At 40.9% G+C, this 27,371-nt stretch overlaps 1 protein-coding gene across 1 annotated transcript in view; it reads right to left on the bottom strand.

Moving 5' to 3' along the window:
* Positions 1 to 27,371, bottom strand: part of ITPR2 (inositol 1,4,5-trisphosphate receptor type 2) — a 242,890-nt gene that overhangs the window by 72,338 nt on the left and 143,181 nt on the right. The window contains exons 37-41 of the mRNA XM_031061432.1: positions 5,248 to 5,356; positions 3,492 to 3,679; positions 2,213 to 2,396; positions 1,363 to 1,619; positions 288 to 488 (exon numbers count right to left, since the gene is read on the bottom strand). Of these exons, the coding sequence (XP_030917292.1) occupies positions 288 to 488; positions 1,363 to 1,619; positions 2,213 to 2,396; positions 3,492 to 3,679; positions 5,248 to 5,356 (939 nt within the window). The remainder of the gene's footprint in view (positions 1 to 287; positions 489 to 1,362; positions 1,620 to 2,212; positions 2,397 to 3,491; positions 3,680 to 5,247; positions 5,357 to 27,371) is intronic.

Consider the following 27,371-nt stretch of genomic DNA (forward strand, 5'->3'; position numbering starts at 1 on the left):
AATCCAGTCTCACAAAGTGAGGGTTAAGCCATGGACACAGCAACATAAAACATGAAACTCTCTCCAAAGGGTCTGCAAACCCTCAGAGAAAGAAGAGGTACTACAGGAGCTCTGAGCTCTGACTTAAAAGGGTTGCTCAGGCCTCATGAAAGCTTGAAGCATGTTAAGCCTTGAGATAGCAGTTCCAAGTGAATTTATGTTATCAGGAATACTCAAAGGTTTGTGACAAGCACCCAGACAGCAACATTCAGGTACAGCCTTCTGTATCCAGAAGTTCTTGAGCCTACCTGGTTTTCATGGCACGGGCCCTGGCAGTATTCTGTCAAGCTTTCCAGGGTCTGGTTGACAAGAGCCACGTTCCTCTCATTGATGTAAAGCCCCAGCAAGCCCAGCCCACCTGTGGTGCTCCCACAGATGCAGTCCAAAAACTGAAGGGTCTCACAAACGAGGTTGTAATTTGTTTTGTTGTTTTGATGTCTTAAGAAATTCTGGTGGGTGGAGGAAAGGAACACAAAACAAAACAAAAAAAAAAAAAGGAAGAGTCAAGGCAAAGTCTTTTAATCTTTTTTCATGAAAATGTTGAAGGATACAATTTATAACCATATGACTACTGTGTCTCAGGTACTGAAGCACACTGCACTACTATAGAAAATTTATTAGGCCTTAATGCAGCAATTGAGAACTATTATCTGATTAAATCATAGACCAGTAAAGGCTTAGGAAAGTGAACTTGGCAAACATCTGCACTGGTCTTAAATGTCTTTTATATGTCCTGCAGACCTGCTCCCAGTCACCCATCACAGCCCTTCTCTTGGAAGCTGTTGCCCCACAGCTAAGCAGGTCTGGTGGCACATTGTGGAGCTCAGCTCAAACCACCCCAACCACAGCTGGAAGGGGAGGAACCACTCCTGGCCACGGCACTGATGTATTTTTGCAGAAAATACATTTTGCAGAGGTTGCTATGGGGACAGTAATTTCTACCAAAAGAACTGACAGCAGGGACACACAGAGCATCCTAAAGCCTTCTGTTGTGATACTTTGGGAAAGGGGCAGTACCCAGAAACGTCCTGTGCTCTTCAAGTTTGTGGTAAGTGATCTACCAGCTGTGCACAGGAACCTTACTAACAGGGACATTTAGACCCTGCTCAGTTCCATGTGGCTGTGCTGAGACCCCCAAGCAATTCTGAACTCCAACACAGAACCCAAATGGTTCTTGAAAAGGGTTCTTTTATCCCTTGGACCCAACATTTCAGAGAGCCCTATTCTGTAACAGGGGCCAGGCACAGGTGTGTTTTTCTCCCCTTATGAAGGTGCAGCCCCTCTAACATCACCCCTATAAAAGCTCAGCTCAAAACACTTTACCTGGAGCTCTCGGTTGTGATTCTCACACAGCAGCTGAAGAAATCTCAGTATTGGCTGCATGATTGCAATGGCAGGGCTCATGACTGCTTCTTCTGCAGACTTCTCTTCTACATTTGCAGCATCTGCTCCTGAGCCCATCAGATCTATTTCTGGGTCCATTTCTCTTCTGTACACAGAGTAAGCCTTGGAGGTTGCAGAGGATGCTTCTGTTAGCTGTCCTTTCATTCCCTCCTTCAGATGCAGAGTTGAATCCTTAACTGAAAAGAAGATAATTTTCCTTCATTTTTGAAAGTCTTTCTCCCCATTTGATTAAACAATAAGAAAACAGTAATAATGAATGCAACTTTTTCTTTGTTGGTGTCTAACTCTTCAAAGACCTCTAGGCAACTCACAAAGAATATCAAAGCAACATTCATGCAGGGATAGCACGTTCCAAATAAACCACAAACCAGAGTGAAACAGAACATTAGTACAAAAAGCCCTACTATTTCTCTCCCATATACAATAAATGATGAGAACAATGGGAAGACCACAGGGTGGGAAATCAGTTCCTGAGCCTGCTCTTGTGAAATATCCCCAATAGCAGCAGCCTCTGCTTTTGCTCCTCTAAAAATACAGCTCAATATCTTTTATTGATGCAAACTGGCAGAGCTTCACTGATTTCATTAAAGCTAATTCCTTGTGGCCAACTTGAGATGGACTGTAATTCAGAGAAAAACAGGCAAAATATGCAAATTGGCAATGATTAATATTAAAGCTTATTGATCAACTCAGCAGAGCATCAGTGGTGCAGCACATGCAGTGTCAATATAAAGCCCTGCTCCCCTCTTTCCCAGGGGTGCCTCCTTACCTCTCTTTTTGGGAAGAGATATGGTGAGGTCACTGTCATCCTCCTTCTTTTTGCTCCCCAAATCAATAGTGTTCACTGTCACTGTGGATCTGATCTCCTGCTGAGCAGCTTTCATGCGATCATACAGCACTTTAAAGAACCTTTCTGACTTCTTCTGCTCCTTTAGTTGCTGGTAAGTCGAATACTGCAAAAAAAATTCTTTAGATATCAATCTTCTAAAGAAGAAGAAATACAAAAACACACTATTTTTTTTTCTGAAACAAATGATGAATAATTATTTCACTTACACAGAACAAATGTTGGCCACTGCCTGACCAGTTCTTTCACAAAGTGATATACAAGGCTGGTAACAAAGACTGATGATAATATTTTAAAATTTGGGTAAAATGGTGAACTGTGCTATTTGCAGTCTTTTAAATGTCATAATATTGTACTTGAAGTTAAATTACTTTGTGACACTCTCCATTTCTCCAGACTTGTTAGTCATTATATTCCATCTACAAATAACAGTGAAAAGTGACTTATTATGTAACAACAAGAGAAAGCATGGAACATCAAATATATAATATTATAGCTTGGATTATATTAATTTTTTGTGCTACAGACAGAATTTATTATTAAATATTATTTTAGGTTATTAATTCCAGTCCCTTAGTATAATGTCAAGCAGGCTGAGGACCATTTGCAACAGTTTGCAAACAATCCCAATTCTCCCAGCCTTCCCTCCTCATATCCTCAATTCTCTCTCTTCCCTCAAACATCTGATTTGGCTAAATCTGGCTGAGAACACCTAGAAACCATAGTTTAAAGCAGATATCTAGAAAAACACCTAGAAACCATAGTTTAGAGCAAATATTTTCTATCAACTGGGATACCGGTCTTCTCAAATGACTAGTTTTTTTCTCTTTGGAGATTTTGATAAATGTCTCTGAAGGTTTCCAGAAAATAATGTGCTTTTATAAACTTAGAAGTATTACAATTTTTCTATATAATTTTTAATTTTACGAAGACTGACATAAAAGAACTGAGGATAATGCTCACATGGCAGTGACCAGATTAAAAGCAGCACAGTGCTACACAGAGAGGGAGAGCTGAAAAACCTTTCCTTCTCCCAAAGAGCTACTGCATAGTAATAGGGCATATTTACATTTGCATTACAGTGGTACATATTCTAGTGACAAACTTCTCAGAGAACTCACAGCAAAAAGGTTCTCTTTATTTGTCTCCAGCCCACATGCACCTGAGAATCAATATGTGAATAAGCAGATTAAACAAGTACCTGTGTTTGCGTATTTCCACCTTCAAGCAGTGCAATACCCAGCAGAATGCCCTCGGAGAAAATCCTGTCATTTCTGGTGTTCACTATCACATCTATGACCAGTTCTGAGGCACCTTCTTTGTCCAGGAGGCACTGGATATCAAACATGGTCACCCCAGACTTATCTGCATCTTGTCCTGAAAATCCACCTGCAAATTAGACAAATACACAGATAGCATTCGTGTTTGCTTCACACACATACATGAAAATGAACCTATTAGTAGTGATAAAGCACACAATAGCAACGTAATAAATTTAATTTTGAAATTCTGTCAGGCAAAGTTCCCTTTGATAAAAACAAGATTTTTGCATGAAACTGCAATGCTGGGCTCTAAGAATAAGAAATAAAACAAATCCCCAAGCCATTGTTCTGTCAGGATATTCAGACAATAAATAAGATGGAAAGGACATTGATTTGTTCACTGAACCCTTTTTTAATTCCACTGCTGCATACACTAAACTGTGAGTAGGGTCAGTGCTCTGAGATCCTTTTTAAATCTGCTCTTCAATCTCAGGCCTAATCTGCACTAAAATTGTGTCCTGGTAAATCCACCCTGGTTATGGGTCTGACCTTCCAGCCAAATGCTTTTGCCAACTCCTAGATCATCGTCATCATCATTACCATCATCATGACGCTTTTTTTAAGAACACAGACTCAAGTTAATCCAAATTAAAGGTGTGGGTTGACGAAATTTTGCTAAATTGTATTAGCTCATTAAATCAACCACCTTTTATTATCAAAGATGATCATCTTTCCTGCTATACTTCTCTAAAGATGTAACTGTGCCTACTTCATTAGTAAAAATACAGTACTGCTTTAATCAGCCAGTACTACTTTGATTAAACTGATTAAAATGCTTCAGACTTTGTGATGATGCCATACACACACACACTTTTTAGAGAGAACTAAAAAAATAGTAAAACTTCAGTCTCTTATTTGTTAGAGAGCAAAATTTGGCATACGGAACGTTAAGACAGCAAAGATTTTCAGAGTCTGTATTGAAATAGTAAAGGAGGAACAGCTGGGTAACATCTGCAAAAGTTGACAAATCTGGGCATGCTTTCAGCGTGCACTGAAATGCAAAATGCAGTTCTGACCTGGCTCTATACCTAGCTCCAGCCTCATTTCCTATGACATCCATTATGCGTTTTCCTAGAAACCACCCTGCAGTAACTTCCTATGGCTTCTACAGCAGAATGATACAAAAAATTAGCTTATAATGGACCTACAGAAATCATCTGCTGAAACTTCTTGCCCACAGGAAGATGGGACAGGTTCATCAGAGGCTTGTCCAGCAAAGTTGTAACAAGAACTGACACATTCTCCAACCTCTCAGGAAAATCTGTTCCGTTGTCTAACCAGTATTTTTGTGAAAAGTTTTTCCTTAGATCTTTTTCATATATCAATAAAGGATCTGGAATGTCAAAAAATTCTTTAATTTCCAGAAACAACACCATCTCTCTTCAAAAGTTTCCTGCTTTGCTGAATTTCTGGATGGGGATTTCCTGGTACCTGCTTTGGTACCTCCAAATGCACCATCTGAGACAAGTGTGAGCAACTTAAAAATAGAAGAGTCTGATACTACCTCTCTTCTAAGTGGTTACAGAAACTGTTTGATTTATTTACCAACTGAATGCCTGGAGCATGTCCAATGTGCCTATTAGAAAAAATGGTGCTGCTAATTTTGCTCTCTTGAAATGATGTGTGTTGATTTACCTCCCACTTGTGCAGTTTTGCTGTAGCTGGCAGACAGGGGCCCATTCATACCACTTCCATATTCCCCTTTAAAGTACCGATACAGGAGGATTTTCCTTAAAGTGTTGCCCTTTAAGAGAAAGATAAAAATAGAAGAAATGAGAGTTGTGGCCAATTTCCTTTGTTTGAAAAGCAAGCTGTTTAACACAGATACATAATTTAGTAGGTCTTTCCATTATAATTAGTAAGCACACAAACAGGAAAGTTGTCCAGAAAAAAGTATCTAACAGTCTTATCTAACAAATCCCAGGGGGAAAATTCTAAAATAGTGTTGTATAAACTTTTTTTAAGTTTGTTTTAAACTTATTGATTATAAATAAAACACCTCCACTTCAGTAATTCTGACTGGCTATTTGTGAGATGTGTATATTGAAACAAGCTCCACAAATAGCCAGTGCTCTGCAGTCAGCGTGTCTGTGCCCTACCCTGCCATGGCAGCACTTTCTTCCTATTTTCTGCAGCTGAGTGGTACCACTCCCTTTTCTCTGATCTCAGATAATCCAGCTGATCATCTGAAAGAAGCCACATCACATAAAATATTAAAACAGAGATATGACATTTGATAGAACAGCTTAAAAAGCACTCTCTGTATCGCCTTGTTCCTTGACTTCCAAAACCACAACCAGTCAAAATTTGCATGCAGCTCTCTGAAGATCTTCCCTTTCATTTTACTTGTGTTCTGCAACACTAGACACGCTGGATTGAGAGTCAGGGGTACCAATTACTTGGCATTTTTATTTTGCCTTCAGTCTCCACAGAACACCTGCAGTCAACACTCAGCTTTACAGAGGCAGAAGGTGGCACAACAATTGTAGGCGTATGTGCAACCTCAGATTTCATAAAGAGGAATAAGTAAGGTCTCCAATGCTCAACACAGAAGAAGGGAAATGGTCACTTCAAGTGTTTGGTATTAAAATTGAATATTTTCTCCCTACTTTTACTAAACTGGTTTTAATGAAAAAAAAGTCTGAAAAATATGTGCACTAGAAGCATTCTCAGCATTCAGCAGCTTGCCAGTGCCTGCACATCAGTGCAGCAGTCAAGTTTTCAATCAAAACCTCTCTGTGGCCCCCACAGACAGCAGGCAGCAGGGAAGCAAGTCCCAGACACTCTCACTCCCACTTCCCTGTTAACTTGGCAATATTTGCAGTGACAACCACACAACACAGAGGGGCTTCACTGCTTCATGGGCCTTGAAGACAATAGTCTTGTCCACCTGAAAAAAGTGGACAAAATGCAGGACTTTGTGTCCTGCCTGACAATACCAACCAGTCATCCTTTCTTAGTTCTCCCATTTTGATGCTTTCATTTGATAATAGTCTGTACAGAATTCCCTCATACAGCCAAGGAAAGTACAAGGCCTACAGTAAAATATCAAAAGCTATAAATACAATAGCTGCAAGAAAAATAAGAAGCATCACCTACAGGGAGTTTACTAGGTGGATTTTCCAGGTGAGATTAATCCAGTGTGCTCTGCACACTACAGAGCAAGGCAAAGAACCAGAAGTCTCTGAGGACCTCACACAGAGACAGATTCCTTCCCAGTCTGGTTGTGATGGGGTTTAACCTGGAGTGGGACAGTAATGGACAAGTACAGTAACCAAGCTCATAAGCAATTTTAGAATGGGTAAGAGCACCAGCTCCTCCTGCTCAACATCCTGTCTTTAGCTGGGACCAAAATCCAGTGTCTCCCAGCAAAGTGAACCTCATTTTCTTCATCTCCTGAAGAAGAAAGATATATTAGTGATGGGAAAAGCATTCCCACCAGAACTGATAAACATGGACTGAGAAGAAGGCTAAAGCCCCTTTTCAAGCTTTCGCAGGCATATATATCACAGAATCATAAAACTGTCACACAAATGGGATCACAGAGCAGAAACCCTTCCTAACTCCCAACTAGGACCCAATCCAGAATGGGCACTGTCTTGAGACATGATCTTTTCAACAGAAAGGCTGGAATTTGCCACAGCACTTGACTAACCACTCAGTTTGAGTCAACCTCCTCAACCAGCAACCTCTGCAGTCTGTTGATGACTAATGGTAAATTATATAAACAGTCACAGAGCAGTCATGGGAAGAAACACCAAAAGCCATCTATAGATAGTTAAGAATACTACCTGTGGTCACGAGCTTTATTGTTCAACCAAAACAGCCCTTATTTTATCAAGAAGAATGTTTAAAACCATAAAACAGCTTTTGACTAATAAACTGAATGATTTAGCACTGGGGTCTGAATACCTCAAAGCAAGTAACTACCAGCACATCTCAGATCTTCCTCCTGCCTTGTTACCTTCAAAGACACCAGGGGATATGAAGATGTTTCTCCAGCTGGCTACAGAAGGGGGAAGGAATCCTGCTCCACCCATATCCAAACTAAGGAGCAGATTTAATTTCTTCTTCCAAGAAGTCTTAATTATTAGGATTCCTGCTCTCTCTCAACCTCCCATGAATCCAGACAATAGTTATAGTTCCCAGAAGCTGAAGTGTCAAGAGTCAAAGATGCCGTGTTTGAAAAGCAGAAATGTGGTGGAACCTCTGCTTTGCCTGACAGCTGTGTCAGAAACGCACCCCCCAGGCTCAACCCACATATTTGCAAACTCGGGATCCTCATCTCCTCTGTGATGACCTCAGGCAGCCATATGACTTCCATGAGTCTTGTGAAATGAGCTGCCACTACAAAGAGCAGAAGGGCCCAGCCACACGAACCAGGGCTGAGAAATGCACAGAGAAACGCCCAAGGAATGTATCAGAAACACCCATCACCTCCAGCATGTGACTGTGAGGCACCATCCTAGAAAAAGCTGGAAAGACCCAGCTTCCAGAAAAAGTGCTGATCCTGCTGGCAGAGGTGTGTGGGAATGCTTTTATGGGAATGCCAGCAAACACAGTCAAGAACAGCCCCATCACACGGACCAGCTTGTCTGGCCGCTGCCAGCACAAGCCAGACAGCCACGCCACTGATGTCCCTGGGAATGGGTTCCTAACTTAGCACAGCCACAAAATTAATACTGCCCAAAAGCAAACGATCACAGCAGCAGCATGAATAAGCAGTTTGCTGCAGCTACTACTGACACTTGTGGCACTAAAGCAGAGGCCAAAAATAAAAGCACACTAAGCAGCGCAGTGCTATCTTCTCTGATTACGTTTCTTTATGAGGCAGAAGTCCTGGCCTTCCATACTGAAACTCTCCCCTGCTGGCTACAATACACTTTCTTTCATACCTCTTATTAGGGTATGGAAGTGACATGTAAACATCACTCAGCTGACTGCAACCCTTCCATAATGGATAGAACATTGTATAGCTTTGGAAAAAACACAATGAAACATAACAGTCTTATTGTTGCTGATGAATACCACTGCATTGTCCCTAACAAAAGCTAGGATAAAGACTGAGGACACAAGAAAGCAACAACTGGATATTGTTGTTGCAGTTTTAAATAGCTGGGGATTGACAGGCAAAAGTTTCCAATAGGGAATAATTATTCTAGTAGGAACATGTAGACACAAACAAATTCCATTTTCTCAGTCCGTATTTCATTATACTCATTAGTCTTTAAACTTGATTTAAATGCCTTAATACAATGGTTTATTCACTTGCCCTCTCTGAGCCTGCAAAAGGCTGGTTCCACATGAGGATGTGCCAGGAAGCAAAGGCTGAGAGAGGAGTCTAAGGCTTATCATGGATACCTGCATCAGCACCAGCTCTCCCTATTACACCACCAAAACTTATCTATCCTGCCTTATATAACTCTGCACACTGCTTAAGGAGTTGGAATTGTACATATAACGTTCTGGAGGCTAAACTAGAGGGTCTGGTGATCTCTTCTGGGTCTTAATCTGTATTAAATTAATGAAGTAGAAATGCTCAGATTATCAGTGATTACACAGAAAAGGCAGCTACATCCAACCAGTGATACAGTGGATGATGTTGCGAGCATATTTCAGCATTAATCCAGGAAGAGGTATGAAAACTAGGCATATTAAATCTTCATATTTTAATAACTTGCAGCCAAGTATAAAAGAGGAGCTATTGGGGATCTCTGGTCTACTAATACAGATTTTCAGAAAGTTTGGAAGAGACACAAAATCCCAGAGAACTCTGAGATGTCTCACATGCAATGATACTTTTCCAAAAGTACCAGGGAGTACTTACACTTTTTAATGATATCCAGCTCCCTGCCATGAGTTTGATGTCAGTTCTGGGAGAGGCAAAGGAATGGCTGATTTTGCATTCCATTAACACAAAATTAAAGGAAGTTACTATATAGTGATGGCAGTTTTAATGTTGGCATCCTGTTGTAATAATTGCCTCAATACAGGTTTGCCAAAACAGACCTTCTGAAACTTCTGAAGATTATCTTCTGCTTTTGCTAAAAATAAAAATATCATTCTGGTAAAGTTAGATAAACTGTGCAGTGTGAGAAAATGCTGTAAGGCAAAATTTTTGATTAAGTAAGCCCAGAAGGATAGTTATCAAATAGCTTAACAACTCAGTGACTGATAGAATTCAATGTGCAATTTAAAGCAAGAAATCATACACAAATATATGGGCTTCTAATGGGCAAACTCATGAAGCATGTATTGTCTGCCTCATTTGGGGCTTTTCTTAATGAAATTAAATACAGAAAATAATTATTAATTGTGTTTGGAAAGGACACACAAAAAGAGGGGATAAGGTCAAGTCACTACTAACAATTTAGGCATCATTTATTAAAATGACTAGAAGTAAACAATATGAGTGTCATTATGTCCAAGCCTCTGTATGTCTTATTAACAATAAAATACAGAACACACAAAAAAAATTGAGGATTCTGTTCTAGGAGGTCATGACTTTGGGTAAGAATGAAAAGCCTGGGAGAAAAATCAGTGCAATGACAACTCCCCAAATCCCACAGTTCTGCAAAGGGTAACAAGAGCTGTTATGTGGGATTTGTGAGACTCTCTCACTTATTCACATGCAGGAGCACATTACTGTAGCAATAACACCACATCACAAGTTGGTGTCCACAGTTCAAGGATGCTGACAAATTGGATCAGGTTTGGAGAAGCTCCATGAGAGTGATTAGAGAATAAAACAAGTCTTTTCATCAGAAATTCAAGGTATTCAATCTACTGAGTTTATCAGTCCAAGCATGAACTGTTTCTGACTATCTACATAAGAAATCTGATATAATGGATGACTTCAGTCTAAAGATAAAAGGTGCAAGACATACTGGTGAGAAGCTGAAAACGGAGAAATTCAGCTAGAAAAGAGGTAGAGGCAGCTGGGTTATTCAGTTTGTGGGTTATGAATTTTATTTTTGTTTTATATAACAGTAGTGGCATTCAGCTATTGGAACAGCTTAAGAAGAGGTGTGATAGTCTGTACTGCTGGCAGTTACTAAACCACGACTAGGTGGCTTCTCAGACAGAAACTATTTGAAGATCTTGTGGTCTACATTAGGAGAACAAGCTGGGTGAAAAAAATATGTCATCTCACATAATCTATGAAGACATCATGCTACCTTTTCCTGTAGTAAATATAGATGAGGCTTTCTATGAAGGCTGTTTAAAAGACACCTACTTCTACATGTTTCTAGTCATCATTTATAAATGAAATTTCTAGTCTACTTAGTCTGAGTGCCCGCTTCAGGACGATTTTTTTGGTTGTTGCTTTTGTTGTTGTAGCTTTTCACCCATTTTGTTCTCTTATTTCTCTTGGAGACAAAATATGGTGGGAGAAGGAGTTTTGTGCAAGTGGTTTCTGTGGAGATACCACAACTGGTTTTAAAAGTCTTTAAATTATGATACAACCTGCTCTTGAAATGCAAGATGACACAGAAATCTCCCTGTCTCCAAAAGGGATCAGCTGAGGCCATGGCTACCACACGCATGGTGTTGCACAAGCCCGGGCTTGGAAGAGAGCCCCGAAGTCTTGACTCCTATTATGTCCACAAAGTGGAAAATTTCTGTTTTCGGGATGCCAGCAACTTCCAGGGGGCTCACAAATTGGGAGAAGTTGTTTGTTTTGGGGAGTTGTTTGTTTGTTTTTACACAGAGTGAGCTTTTTCTTGGTTTTGATCTTTTTGCAACAAGATGTTTTCATAGCCAACTGATAGTTGAAAGTGATATATTTTCACCAATAAAATATGACACCCAACAGTGCAGTTATTTGCACACTGGGGCGTTTATTCACACCAGGGAAAAAAGCACTTTCAAATATGAAGTTGGGTCCAGCTGGTGTCCAGTACTGCTTCCACTAAAATCAACGGGAGATTTGCCAGCAACTTAAGTAGGAGAAGGAGCAGACATGCACTTTGCCAGGCAAAAGTGTTTTATCCAAGTCTAAAAAGAAAAAAAACAACCCAAAATATGCACCAGACTTCATGACACAGTTCTCTTAGGAGAACAGAGCTGGCCACCCACACCTCTCAGCTGTCTCTCATTAAGCAGAGACACCCCGCATTTAAAATGTGCCATTGTTCAATCCTACACAAAACTGGGAGGAATCCCACTTCTCTCAATACAAATTTCCTGCATCACAAATAGTAACTGATAAACTTGAGACTGTAACTAATGCAGAGATGCATTAACAGGTTCAGATTAAAAAAACCCCAAGCATGACCTGCTTTAAAACCAAACTATAGTTGGTCTAAAAAGGAGTTCATTTTTCAAGCAGTCTTTTAATTTTTCTTTCCTTTGCAGTTCCAGGTTCCATAGAAAGCTGGAAGCTTAAGCGCCAAACTATTGCAAAATAACTGCTATTGCCAGTCCATTTTCAATATGGATAGGGAAAAGAATACTGGATATGTCACAAGAAAACCCACAGATTTTGCCTGATAACCGTCCAATTTTGCACCCTGAAGAAACTCAGGAAAGCATCATATTAAGAGAAAGATTTTTTTGGCAGTAACTCTAAAAAGTGGCTCCACTAGGAATACAGCAAGAGAGAAAAATTGTTTGGGTTAGTGAAAACCACAGCATTGGGACATTTATACTTAGACTGAGAAGAAAACACTTTGAAAAACACAGTTTGATTTTGTAATTATATAATTTTCTATTAGGCCATAAGGTATTAGTAGCTGCTGAATGGTTTTTTTTTTTTTTTTGCTCAAATATCAGATCTCTAGATATGTATATATGTATTTATATATATAGAGAGAACAAGTCTTTGCTGTGGGCAAATATTATTGTTTATATCTGTTACTTGTGCATATAAACTGTGCACTTACAAACCAGGTCATGTTTGCACCTCTGTAATTTTTCCTTTCAGACTTCCTCCAGTACAAGACAAAGCACTGAGATACACAGTAACTCAAGTTCTCCACCACAGAAGGAAAAACAATGTAAGATTTGATCACAATTATTCAGAAACATTTATGAGTGCACAATCAATAACAGACTGTAGGAAAAGACCAGATCTGAGAAGCACAATTTTCAAAGACTAAAATTATCTAACTCTTATGCTGCAGGGGGTAAACTTTCAAAGTGATGCACAGGGAGTTATGCACACAAATCCCATTATTTTTAACAGGATTTCTCTGTGGAACTCCTCATACTCCACAAGAAAAGAAAAATTACCCCTAAGTGCCCTAATGTGAATATTTACCAAAACAGACACTTGATTTCCAGATGCATACTTATGAGCACTACCATGCTCTGACGTTTTATGAGCAATTTGTGACAGGCAGCAATGGAAAATAAGAGAAGTGGCCAAACACCAATTTCATGACATAATTCTCTTTTGCCATATTGCTACTATGTTGAACTTCAAAGCCAGAGTATTACAGACACCTGATTTACTAGCTAAGGGATGCTCTGTAGATGCAGTGCCTGCCCTGGTTTGGATCAGATACAGCAGAATCTTCACCTATTGGCTCAGAGCTTTCAAGTTAGCTCAGGAGGCACTTCTGTATTTCAGTTTTCTGCTAATTTTTACCTGCCACCAGTTCCACTGACTTATTGACTTCTTCCTTGACTACTAATAAAGATCACAAAATCATAGAATGATAGCCTGGCTTGGTTTGAAAGGGACCTTAAAGGTCCTTCAGTCCCACCCCTTGCCATGGGCAGGGACAGCTTCTACTATCCCAGGTTGCTCAGAGCCCCCTCCAACCTGGCCTTGGACACTGCCAGGGACTCAGGGGCAGCCACAGCTGCTCTGGGCAACCTGTGCCAGGGCCTCAGCACCCTCACAGGGAACAATTTCTTCCTCATTTCCAATCTAAACCTGCTCTCTGTCAGTGTGAAGCCATTGCCCCCTGTCCTGTCACTCCAGGCCCCTGTAAAGAGTCTCTCTCTATCCTTCCTTCAGGCACTGGAAGGCCACAATGAGGTCACCCTGAAGAATGTTGATGACACTGCAGAAATTCAGAATTTGTACTTCTGTCACTGCTTAGCTTCGAAGGAACCTATGGCACTTTCTAAAGCAGGTTATCAGAATTATTTTGCAACCCAAGGTATAGGCTTTTCAAAATTTTTCTTTGTATTTGACATGATTTTTGGGTTGTACTAATATTATACTAAATGAGTACTTCTCATTAGTTCTTAACAGTTTCTAGTTTTACTGTGTACATAACAATAAACCATGTCCTTTGTCACTTTCTTCAACCAACAGAAATGTTCACAGTAATATGAATTATTCAGTTAGAAGTGTTCTATATGTCTATATTATTTTTTTAAGTGATTATAAAAGAAACTAATTTTCAGCATTCTTGCAAAATAATCAAGGGGCTTCTGAATTGTCTCAAAACAATCCCAAGACTGAGTCAAAACTGACCATTTTTTCCTTCAGTGCCACTCACCTCAGAACACCACTATATTCAACACACAGAACTGCCAGATTCTGTCTTTCCATGATTTAAAGATGTGCTTTGGACAATGATCAGCAACCCTGTATCCAGAGTGCCCTGAGAGCCAGCCTGACAAAATGATCAACACACCTGACACTTCTGGGAAACGCCTCTTGCATTCTTAGATGGAAACAGATACCAAATTGTTGCTGATTTCTTGGATTTCAGGCATTAAAGGGGAAAAAAAACCAGGTGTGTTTATGTGCTTGTGCCAGCCTCCAAATATACTTGTGGCTAGTGCAAAGGAAAACAGCTGGTCAAAACATATTCCAGCAGCTTCCATCGATGCAGCAAAACAGGAACAGCAGAAGGGAACCAACCTTGCAGGGGTTCAGGGCAGCAGAAATATTTAAACCATTATCAGTGGTGTGTGGAAACATTGTCTTAGCATCCACCTTGCTGGAAAACCAGAACAAATCTGCTCCAAAAAATAATGTGGGTGTGGTAAGGATACAGCAGGAGATGCCTTAAGTGGTGACTGCAGTGATGGGCAGATTGTCCCTTTGCTCTGTGCTGCACAGCACAGCAGGGAAAACAAAGCACCCCCCTCCTTTTCTAAGCAGAGGAGAACAATTCCCACCTGGAACAAAGCCAGCTCCTGCACTGCTTTCACTACATCTGTGAAATTAGGTGGCATTTCAAACAAACAGAAAAGTAGAGCAAAGTTAGAAAACACTACAAGTCTAGCACTTTATTAGCTATCCATTTTGACAGGGATAATTTGAAAATATTTATAATTCATGTTCCCCAGTTAAAAAAAAAAAAAGAAAAAAAGTAGTAAGTAGTAGTAGTAGTAAGCTTGAATAAATTTCCAGTAAATTTGATCAGGAATTTTTTTATTCACGTCAACTCTCCCAACTGTATAATCCTTTTCAGGATGATATCAGGATAATAACTGGTGTAGGAGCGGCAGAGGGTCCCCAGCACAGTCGGGATGGACGGAGACAAGAGATGTCTGTGGCTAGGTCGTGGACATGCAGTTTTATTGCCAGGGCGTGGGTGCAGAGCCCTGCTGGGAGCTGCCAGCCGCAGCTTGGAGCAGGGCCGAGAGAAGAAGAGAGAGAGAGCAAAGAGAGAGCGAAAAAGAGACTGAAGTTCCTGCTACAATACATTAAATCATCTTCTGTGTTGAATATTCTGATTCTCAGTCACTAATCTAGTACAAGATACAAATCCTATAGCATTTACATACAGCCTATAAGAACTACTACATTACCATACTGTGTTACACTTTAAACCCTAAAAACTACTCTTTGGACCCCTCCTGCTAAGCAGGCAGGGTCTGCTTCTGACCCTTGGACCTGCCTGCAAGGAGAGGGTATTGTTTCATCAAGAAGGAGATTACCTTCTCAGCCATACCATTGTTTTCCCAGTGTTCAGTAACTAAGAGAACTCAAAAGTTGCTTTCATTCCAATCTCGTCTGTAGTTTCTATATTGTCAGAATCTTTCACCAAGCAATTATATTTATAAAGCTTCCCTGTTCCATCCTCACCAACAAACTGGCACCTGAAGTCCAGCACCTAAAATTCTGTGCTTGTATGAGAATTCCAGTCTACATTAAATAAGAAGTCCAGAACAAAACCAATGACCCCACCACTATGCTAATTTCTACTGCTCCTGGTCCTAGGAGTAGTACTTGGAAATGTGAAACCTGTGTGGCCAGAACCAGAGAACCAGGAAAAAAAAAAAAGAAAGAAAAGGAAAAAAACCTTAAAATATGTGGATGGACTTTGATTGCCAGAGATGACAAATATCAAATAAATATTAAGCAACTCCTCTGGTAGATTTGTTGATTTTTGTCAGATCCTTGCTGCTGACTCTCAGCACGGACATCGCTGCTAACACTTGGCTGTCACCACAAGGAGCCACACCTCCTCTTTCTCAAACAGAAAATCCATTCCCAAGTATGTAAGAAATAATAGCAATGCAGGATTAGGAGGTAAAGCCACACCAGAAGGAAAGGACCCCTTGATCAAGTGTGAGAACTGGATCATCTTGTGACTAAAACAACGTCATTCCCCACCTGAGCTCTTGTTCCTGCCCTGGCAAAGGCTGGGCTGCCACAGAGAACAGCTGAGCTCTACCACATCCCTGGTGCTGAGCTCCTCAGGAGGCTGGGAAAAAGCCTTTGGGAGGTTTATTCCCCAGCAATGAGGAACCAGCTCCTGGCTCAGACCTTGGGCTAGGCCAGGCTACCTCACCTCCCATTAATGTCATTCTTAAGTGAGCAGGATAAGCACCTCTCCAGGCTCATTCAGGGATCATCCTGGACTTTACTCACTGATTCCCAAACCTACAGTGACTTGGTGATGGAGCTGGTCTTTCCTGACATATCTGAACTTTTTATAACAGAGCTTCTCTTCCAAACAACAGACAGACATTCTGATTTTTGAAGGCAACTTTTGCTAGGAAAAACCTCTCTTTTCCAAAGCAGTTCAAAATCTTCCCTTTTAAATTAGAGGCCAATATTAGCTTTTCACTCTTGGAGTCTAAAATTTCATCAGTTCAAACAAATAAATCCAATAACATCCTTTGAAGACTGCCATGGAAATAATTCTGACTTTGTGCAGCATTGCAGCAGAAGGTCCACAAACTACTTCTATTAGCCAAAGTTGCTGCATGAAACTGAGACGTCGTATTAAGAGAGTAGCATTTTGTTTTTAATAACTGTCAGAGATATATTGGCTGTCACACCAGAGCCCAATAGTTTTTTAGGTGTCATCTTATTTCAGGAGCAACAACAATTTCTAAATGTCAGATTTCCCAAGATCAGGAAAAAGTTATCTTCTATGTTAAACAGAAAAAAACCTAAAACATTGAAGCCACTCCACAACTGATTGAAAAAACGACCAAAATTTGCTTGAAATTAAATAAGCTGTTCAAAGGTACAGACAAAGGGGAGATGAAGTCACATTTTCATGAGCCTGTCTCAGCTTTTCAAATTCCCACTACTAATAGACAGATTCATGTTTATATAAAATTTAATATGCAAGCTGTTCACCCATAATATTAAATTGCCCCTTTATATTTAATATTTGCTAAAATTGTGGAGTTATTTATATCCCACATAAGACTGCAGCACATGTGCATTAGCTGTTTCATCATACCAGATTTTAGCATATATTTATTATGAAGCTGTTGCCATTATAATGCCTAAATGTCTATTGCTTCCAAGGAGAACTATATTATCACTGAATGTCCCTATATGCACAGCATGTAGCTATGGAAATACAATGTCATGGGCTTCTTTAGAGGTGTTAAGGACAGCACAGATTGACTGGGAGCCAGCAGGAAACCTGCTCTGGAAGTCCTCGAACAGCAATTTTTTTCTCCTGTGTTTCAAGGGTGCTGATATTTCCACTCCTGACATCTCTTTGATAAATGCCACACAACATCCCAACATCAGGGCTCAACAGCATTATGAAAACCAACAAGAATTTTACAGTTCCAGTAACTGGAATTAAACTGCACAGGCATGGCACCAAATCAGTGCTTTTAATGAACACAAAACAAAACCCACCAACAGTTTTAGAGGCTAGAGAACTGACTGCTCAGGCAATTCCGATTATTGGTAAAATCCTCTGCTCTGAATGCAGCAAAAAATCTTGCGAAAACATGGAGTAGAGTGAGAAATTATACAGACAAAATTAGTGCTCTAAATTGAATCAGTGACACAGTTTCATCTAAGAGCTGTGTTTTCAACAAGTTGCCATTTCCTAGAAGGGTCAGAGAAGTGCTGGGAGCACACAAAGGTATGGAAAAACTCTGGTATTACAGATTGAGATTGCTCACCTCGAAAAACACAGGGCAAAAGCACAGCAAAGCTTCAATGGGGTGGGGATGGGAGGTTGGGAATTCCTGTCTCTTCTCCCACTAAAAAAGCAGCCCCCAATGAAATGTGAAGAGGATCAATGAAAAAGTGATAAAGAAGGAATTGTTAGCCCACACATAATTAGATAGCCATGGGAAGTCACCAAGGCCAAGAATTCAGCAAGACTCAGAAAAGGATTCAGGCATTTCTATAGACAACAAGTAAAACCAGTTACAATAGCAAATGTTAAAAAAACAACTATGGGAAAGAGGACAAAATCTCTTGCTTTAGGGCCCACAGATTTATGATCTACTGTTAAGGATTATCCAAATATTTCAGGAAGAATAGAAAACTTGAAGTCTGCCTGCAGTGGGGGTTCTTAGACCTTCTGAAGCATCTGGTGATGGCCACACAGCAAGAAACACTCTTAATCCTCTGGTTTGACCCTCTTTAGCAATCCACATGTGTTTAAAAGAGAATATGAAGTGTACCAAATCTATTTGTATTGGATCCAAAATCCAGTGCAACCCAACATAAATTCAAGAGGCAAACAGCTTTTATGAAATCTCTGACGAGGAGACATGGAGAGCACTACAGTGATGCACAATATCAGCTGGAACCCTGACTCCAACAGGCTAAACACACAACTCCCATAGCAAGAAAACACGTTACCAAAATCCTAACATGAAAAAGATCTGCATTTTGCCTATCTGATAAATATCCTTAGCAAAATACTACTGGTTTATAAAAAAAAAAAACCAACAATGGTAGAAACACTTCAGCTTTTGAACAAAAGGCAGCTTCTTAGAGAGAAGCTCCAGGCTCCCTTCCCCAGTGAGACATTCTGCTGGTGTGGACCTGGGGACACACACTCACTTGCTCAGCCAGGTGACTCCAAATTCTCCTTCTCACTCCCACAGAAAGCTCTTCTGGTTTGTACTAACAAAATCCAAAGTACCTTATCCTCTGAGGCACCAAAGAATGTCTCTGCATGGCAGAGACAGCCACAGCATCAGCCTTCTCAGCTCTGATGACAACCTGCGAACATCAGATCCCTCATTTAGCCCTAAGTAACACTGACCAGAACGTCACCATTATTTAGTTCCTTTAATTAATTAGCACTTTGCAAAGGCTTTGTTTCATAAATTGGTTTCCTATACATATTAGTGCCTTTCTGTCTCCCTATGGGTCCACTTGATGATGAAATGGCTTTTTTTACTGCAAAGGACTGAGTGTCACTTGATGCCTCCACCTACATACTTAATGTCCCTCTCTGGCCTAAAACTCCTCATAAGTAGAAGCAAGCATTAGTATTCTAACTGTGGCACCACGAGCTGCTGAGACTCAGCCAAAAGCCTGACAGATTTATATAGTGCAGAAGGGATGATGCAGGAGACCAGGAGAGGATCTGGATTTTGTCTCTCCTTCTTTGCTGTCCTCCATCTTTTTTCTTCCTCCTTGTCCCCTCTGAATCTGCCTTTTTCCTCCCTATCCCCTGGCTGTTCCAAGGACACATTATAATCCATGTGACACTTGATTTGTAGCTTTTGCCCCTCAGTTACGCTGCCAATCCTGTGGTTAACAAAGCAGCTCTGGAGGACACTGGGAAAGGGCAAGTGAGCACTTGGGAAGAAAGCATCTGGTTAAAAGTTGAGCCTTTTTCTTCTCCTCCACACTTGAGTCACCAAGCCAAACTCCCAGCAGAAACACACCTGATGATTCACTTTAGCAAAAGCATTGGAACTGACAGAACAAACCAAGATGAAGCAAAATGATGTCCAAAAAAATTAGACAGGAAAACTTTAAGATGGAAGCAAGCTGGCAGATGAAAAAGTTCCAAGCATGGCAGCTGGTTCTGCAGAGAATTTTCCTCAGGCTTTGGTATATGCAGACAAGTACCTCAGACAACTGCAAAAAATCATTATAGACAAGAACAGAAACTCATCTTAATGAACATGTATTCTGCAAATCAACAAGGAGATGGGGAAGGAAGTAGGGTAATTTTTGGAGTCTAATCTTGAACTCAACTATGAGAGAAGTCAAAGGAAACTGAGTATACCAAGTACTGACAGAGGACCTAGATGAAAAAAACGCTATTGCAAACCTCACAGCAGGATGTTTCTGCAGTGTTAAGTAGAAACTTTAATTTGGAATTTGCTTGCTGCAAAGCCCTTAACATTTTTAGCACAAGACTCAGGTTTAATTTGAATAGGTCTGAGCAACAGATATATTTACAGTGGCAAAGGTGTTTTATTTTGTTTTCACTAGCAGAATGCTCGAATGGCTAATTAAAACCAAATTCTATTACCAAAAAAGAAAAAAAATATATCAGAGCCAGTGCCTTTTTAAAATTACCTGATGTTTAAGGCAGACTAAATTGAGTCAGTTTCTGGGAATGTGCGTGCTCTGACCTGTGTGAAAAGGCTGCCGAGGGACTGTGTACAGGCAAGACAGTTACCATGGATACCTCACTGCTTTAGGTGTAGAAGCTTAACATTACAAACAACTTTGCAGCATTAGGCTGCCAGCCTCATAAAAACACTGCAAAATAACAATGAGCTCTGAGATAACCATTCTGATCTGCTTTGTGACATGCAAATATAAATCTTCTATCCAAAGGCAAAAGACAAAAGTAGGATTGAGGGGACATGGCCAGATCTTGCAGGCCTTAATTTACAGTCTGCTCCAGAAAGATGCTGTGTTCTTTCCATAGCACTGATGATAATGGGAGTGTGCACTACCTGCAAGTAGGCAGTGTGCCTCAGAATATTCTCCTCCTGCCTAAAGTTCTACCTAAATTAGGACTCCAAACTTGAGCCAACAGCACAGGCAGAGGGAAATGCAGTCAGAGTCAAAAATCCCACAATTATTTTAAATTTTCCCTTTAACAGCACAAGTTACTCTGTAAATACTACCACAGGGTTTATGGCATCACCCACACTGATTGCATTGAAGGACAGAGCTTTCACATGAGATGTATTATTCCCACATCCTTCCAAGAGCATGGGGTCTTTGTGGTGAGATGCTGACTGTGCCTGCTGGGCAGCGAGCTGTGTGCCTACTGAATGCCCTCAGCCTCAAGAGAGGCCGGAGATTTTTTAGCTTTACAAATGCAAGCCCATCTCTTGGCCTAACTACCACTGCACCTACCACACAGACAGTGTGAATGATGAGAAAAGAAAATCTGCTTCATACCATTCTAATAGTGGCAAAAGAGATTCAGTCCCTCACACCAAACTATCTGATCTATTGATCCAACAGCCAACCATTTTTCAGGCAGTGAATGCATCTGTCTCCTCCTTCACCTCGAGCAAAGGTTCACAGGAAATCACTTGAGATGCTTTCTCCTGCTGCTGGTATTAAACTACACACAAAAGAAGTTCAGGTGCAAGTGGGGCTGGGGTTATGTTTCAGGGGATGAAAAATCCATCTCAAGGAGATTTATGATCATTTCAAGTATTCCACAGCCAGGAGCTCACACGGCTCAAAAGCAGTGCTCGAAAGCCAGCTCTTACGACATTAATTAAGATGCTTCAACAACAAGATTATAGATGTATTTATTGCAAAGCTGTGATGGCCAAACCCTTCCATGAAGCAGGACAGCAGAATGCTTTGCTGGGAGAGCTGCAAGTTAGAGGCTGAGGAGCAATCAAGAAGTTGGTGCTGATGCGGGATGCAGAGAAGGGCATTCAGCTCCTGAGTCTCAGCTGAGCACAGCTGTGCATACCTGCAATGTTTCATAAGCAAACAGCAAGTACTCCTCCAGCACTTTGCAGACATACCTAGCAGAGCAAACTGGACTTCTTTCATGCTCTGTCAAATATTTTTGGCAGCACAGAACCATTTTTCAGCCTTCATGGAACAAATCAAAAGGGGCTCGTCCAAATGACTGAAACCCTAGACCTGTGCCACAAGAGACCACGTTTTCAATGTCAGCCTTTGTGCCCATAGTTACAAGAAGGAATAATGCAGATCACATAAATGGCAAAGTAATCGATTCTATCTGCAAACCAGGTAGGCAGATTTTAAATAATAGCACCAAGGGCCCACTTGGCTCGTTTGAGAGCACTGTGGTTGCTCAGGTCCCCCTGCAGCTTCTTCAGCATTTTTTACTAGAGCTACACTAATTTTGTAATGGTCAGGAGCAGGTGCAATGACTGGGAAACCTTTAAACCAGTAAACACCAGTTTCCCAGAGAGCAAGGGTACAAAAGTTCCTGCTTGTTATGACTGATCCCACTGGGAACTCTGAGCAGGCAATGCTAGCAGCAAAGGCATGAGGAAAGTGCAGCTGGAGTGATCCCATCATGGCTCTAATAACATTAGAAATCTTTTTACTGGCTTTAATGGGATTTGGATCAGGTGCCAAGGAAGCCACCTTACATTCCCCTGATCTGTTACTCCTACCAGCACAGCAAAACAACCAAATCCCAAGCATCTTTTTTTGCATGTCTGCACTCCATGAAGGATACAATCCCCCCACATCCACACAAAAACAAGCTCTGCAGCTGCAAGACAACTTGTTTCTTAATCTACTAATGAGATGAATTAGTAAAGTAGGTAAGAAAAGGAAGCAAAGAATTAAATATGAATTTTTAACTTGGCATTTTCCCCTCTAACAATGTTGCTGCATATTTTAAGCAATCAACCATCCAAAAGAGGCCTGTAAGTGGCTAGAGCTATACTTACAATATTATTAATTTTAGTATCCAGAGAGAAGGAAACTAAGTGCTCAAAATGCACATTAAAGCCTCCCATGTAACAGTGCTGTGCTGCATATCCAAAACCACTGCTAATGCTGCATGAGCTGCAAGAAAAGCCACCTGATTTTTCTGGATTCTGCTGTGCTACAGTTTAATATCAAAGGGAGTATTTAAAGAAATACTTCATTATGCACAGTGTTGGCTGAGGTTTGTCACTATTCCTTTCCCTTCTAATGAAGAAATTAAGTGGATTTACAGAAAGACATAAAGTCCTTGGTGTTTTCCTAGATAAAGAATCCCACTCCTCCTCATTTAAAAGCTGCTAGCCTTGCTGTAGGTGGTAATTATGCTGAGGGTGAATTGCTGTGGTTACTGTCTGGCAACACCCAGCACTGGCACATGTAATCCCCACAGTGTCTGGAAACAGCATTACATCAAACCATCCAAGCTAGTGGCTTACACAACCAGCTACACCCCTTTGAAATCTGTCAGCTCCAGTGACTTGCTGTGTGCACTTCTGCTTCTCAGACATCAGCTTCATCACTTATATCACACAGGTATCAGCCTCCTTTAAAAATAAAAGTTGGAAGCATTGACCTTTATCCTAACTTAAAATCTTAGGATGAAAAAATAAATCTACATATCAAACAGTAAAGAACTGCTTGATTTTAACACCAAATCTGACCTCAGCTCATAAGAGGCTGTGGGTGCATCCATGCATCACTATGGAGAAGAACCTCAGAAAACAAAACAAGACAGCACCAGAAAGGGAAGCTGCAAAATTCTGCTTGTGAAACTAATTTATTAAATGGGTTAATTTGGAGCTAGCCTAGAGATCCCCAAGGCAGGGCAGCACTGCACACTGTAAGCAGGTACATCCCATCATTACATCTAAGAGCTATAGATCAGGTTCTTAATTAAAATCAGTTCTGCTGGGATCTCTGCACCAAAATTAAAAATCAGTGAGAAATCTCAAATCAAACAAGGCGTTCATGTCTCCAGCTCTCAGGCAGCCATGTCATATTATGTGAAGACCTGTGAATAAGAATTGTCTCGTGAAATCAGTGGGACCAGACATCAAGCAGGGACTGCTCAGCTCAGAACAGCTGTATCTGCAGCATAGCTGTGTGCTAAGCAGGCAACAGCCTAAGCCACAGAATCACTGCATTTTCAACAGGATTTGAAAACAAACACGTTGTACTTTAACAAGAAATACTGTAACTATGTCCTTGGAGGATTGTTGTTCTGTACCAAAGAATTATTTCCCTTCCCTCTCCTCTCCTCTCCTCCCCCACTTCCCTCCCCTATGAATTAGTAAATGAATTTCTGCCACAAACCCTCAAACCATATTCTTCCCAATCAAAGAGTCAAACCATACCCAAGAGAGCAAGGCAGCACAGAACCAGTGAGATCCTGCAGACAGCCAGACTGGGTGGAAAGCTCCTGTCACTGCCACACACAGATGGGCACACACAGAAAGCCTATGGGGGGAAAACAGGACAATACCAGAAAGAGGATTACATCCAAACTACGTTGCTGGAAAATGTTCTCCTGCAACTGGACAGCTGAATCATCTGCAACCAGACCAAAAAAAAGATGATACTCAACAAAAGACAGTCCATGTAATTTAATAAGTGAGCAGAGTTTTTGTGTTTTGCCTTTTTTTATTATTATTATTTTTTATTTTGATCCTACACCGCAAGTTGGGAAACAATTCCTTAAGGGCAAGGTCCATATTATGGGAGAATCCAGCATGGGCACTTATGGGCAAATCTATTACAATCTGCATATATTTCCAGGGGAAATGAAGCCTGCAGTTTAGCTCAGGGTCTGCACTTCGGTGTTTTAGCAAATGGGGGACATAATGTGTGCCTGTGAACTCAGACAGAATACAGATCCAAGAAGACAGGATTCTTATAATGTTTTTTTTTTTTTTTTTGTAAGACACAGTGCTACAGGGGCTAAATAAAAAGCTTTTGAAAAAGTCATTGCACATAGCATGAGAATAAAGTGCCAGTCGCAGCAGTGGCCGCACAGCCGGCATCCACATTGTACAACAATCGCACAGCTCCAATCGTGACTATGAAAGGACAGCCCAAGCAGCAGGTGGGATGCAAGGATGGCAGGGGGCCATACCCCAGCACCTCTCTCTCCAATCTCTCTGTTCATCAGTCATGTCACACGGGCTGTTCCCCTGCAAGGAACATCCAGAGGAACAGAGAAACTAGAAATGCAGGTCCTGGGCAGGGGAAGCAGCTGGTAGGCATCTGTAATTGAATTCCAGGAGGACTTGGGCTATTTTTAAAACTCTCTGTAGGCTGGCTTTCTTTCTTTCTTTTTTTTTAAACAGGTGAACATTTCCAAAACTCAACACAGTTTTAAAGTTTCACTGCATACATCTCTGAGTTTCAGCACCATGCAAAAACCAGGCAATAACAGCAAAGCCCAAGCAATCAGAACCAGATTCTAAAACTCTGCACGAAGGAGGGAAAAAATAATCAGTTTTTTTTAAATATACAGTTTTCTCTGCAACTGTATATTTTAAGAATAAAGAACTTTTGTCTTGAAGCACAAACACACAAACCCTCTTCTACTGTATTTATACCCTACAGGGACACCGATTTCCTAACAACTCCAAAATAAAACAAATGTCATTATTTATGTGCTGTGCTGCAGTATCTAATAACCCACAGCTCTGAGGGCACATTGGTATTTAAGGAATGAAGCCCCATAAAATGTAGGCTACAGAATGGGAAGAGTTTTGCTGTTTTCTTCCCATAAATAGTACCTGAATAAGGTGATTCCATTCAACCAAACACTTTCAGCACTGGCAGAGTCCAGCAGGACTCCTGGCATGCTTTTGTTCATAAACAACCTGACCTGCTCAAGCTGTAGTCAGAGCTTTCCACACCTTTGGAGCTCCTTTATCTCCTGTAATGTCTGTTAGATGATAACCAGAGTCCTAATATTCCCTCTCCACCCCTTGGGAGAAGAATGGCCCTTTATTCTGAGAGAAGGCTTGTTGTTAATCTCCAGCTGTCAAGACCTCTGTTTACCTATCTGGGCACTCCCTCTGCTCATGAGAGGCAGAGTCTGGCACCACTTCCATAGCCATCCTTGGAAAGATCAGCAATGGATGGTTAAAGAACCTGAAGCACAGCTCAGCATGACTGATACGAAGCAGGAAAAACCAAAGACTGCTAAAGCTGCAGAGAGGAGAAGTTCTCATTTTGCTCACAACACAGTCCAGTCTGAGCTGTACTCATTTATTTTCTTAGTTGCTGCAGCAAGTTAAATTCTCTGATGATAATGAGCAGTCACCAACTGCATCACCAACTCATTAAATCAACTCAGTATCCACTCGTTAGCAAACACATTTATACTCTTTGGTTTTAAGACTCACTGGCTAGCAAAAGCACAGCATATGATATTTGTTGGGGTATAATTCCTATTATTTTTGTTCTGATTTATGGGAAACTATCCTTATGTAGTAGCAGCATGCCTCCCTCTATCTTTTGACTGTGCTAGATTATACACAAAACCTGTTAATTTTAAAAAATAGAAGATAAAGCCAGGGATCATTTTTCAGCACTTGCAAGACAGAGTTATGTAACTATACATAACAATGTCTATTTAAACTTGAGTCTGCTGTATATAGAGAGGTGAAGTGAAAGAATAGAGGAAAAGCAACAGAAGGGAAGACAAAAACCTTATACCCACCGAAACAAAACATCCTTTTGTGATGCTTATTAATACAAAAACAACTCCAACAATAACTTCCTCTTGGAAATACAATAAATACAAGATAATGGAATCTGTATCATATAAAGTGGTATTATTTGTTGAATATTCCCCAGATGCACAACCAGTACACCTGATCTTATGAAACAGCACTGGAGTTTGTTGCAAGCACAGCTTTATAAACAGCTATTTTCTTACTGTAGTGGTGGCAGGGGAAATGTTTAAGAGGAAAATGTTTTGACTGCCATGCAATCAGACTGCCTGTAAGCAGTATATTCCGGCCCCTAGAAAGTAGGGGAGATTTAATACAGCTCAACATTTCAGAGGGTTTGGTCTCTTCACAGCTCCTGGGCAGCACTATTGTTCTTTTCAAGGGCAAGACAATGAACATTAGCTTCCATCGGAGGAGGAAGGATGGGATTTCAAATGGTACTTTGGAGAAAGGGTGAATGCTGCAGGGTGGGGATGGGGGAAGCACTTTTCTATCTGTCAGATCTGTTACGTCAATTTGCTCCTCAGCTGGCTATCAATAAAAATTGTTACTGAAATTTAAAGCTGCCCCAGAAATGCTCCACATTTCGTGTTGTTTTTTGTTGGCGGTTTTTGTTTTTTTTTTTTTTGTTTGTTTGTTTGCTTGCTTTGGCACAGGACCTTGTTATTTTGGAGTTGTTTTTTTTTTCTTCAGAAAACTAGATAAAAGGTGAGGGGTTGATGGCAAGAACATCTGCAGCTTCACACAGGCACCCCCGTGCAATGCCACCGGGGAGTCACACACAAAATAATTTATGGGAACTCCTCGCAGGCCACCTGCACACCCAAACCTCAGTGCCTGCACTCCAGCATCCTCTGCCAAATCCCGCATACCCCAAACCGGGGAGGCACCTCTGCTGCCTGCGGAACCCTTTCTCCAGGTGGCGGCAAAGCGGGAGAGGAGCAGGTTAATAAATAAAACCGCGTTCCGTGCTCTTGTGGCCGAGGGCAAGGAGCGGGGGCTCCGTT

This window comes from Geospiza fortis, unplaced genomic scaffold (assembly GCF_000277835.1).
Source record: "Geospiza fortis unplaced genomic scaffold, GeoFor_1.0 scaffold8, whole genome shotgun sequence".
NCBI lineage: Eukaryota > Metazoa > Chordata > Aves > Passeriformes > Thraupidae > Geospiza > Geospiza fortis.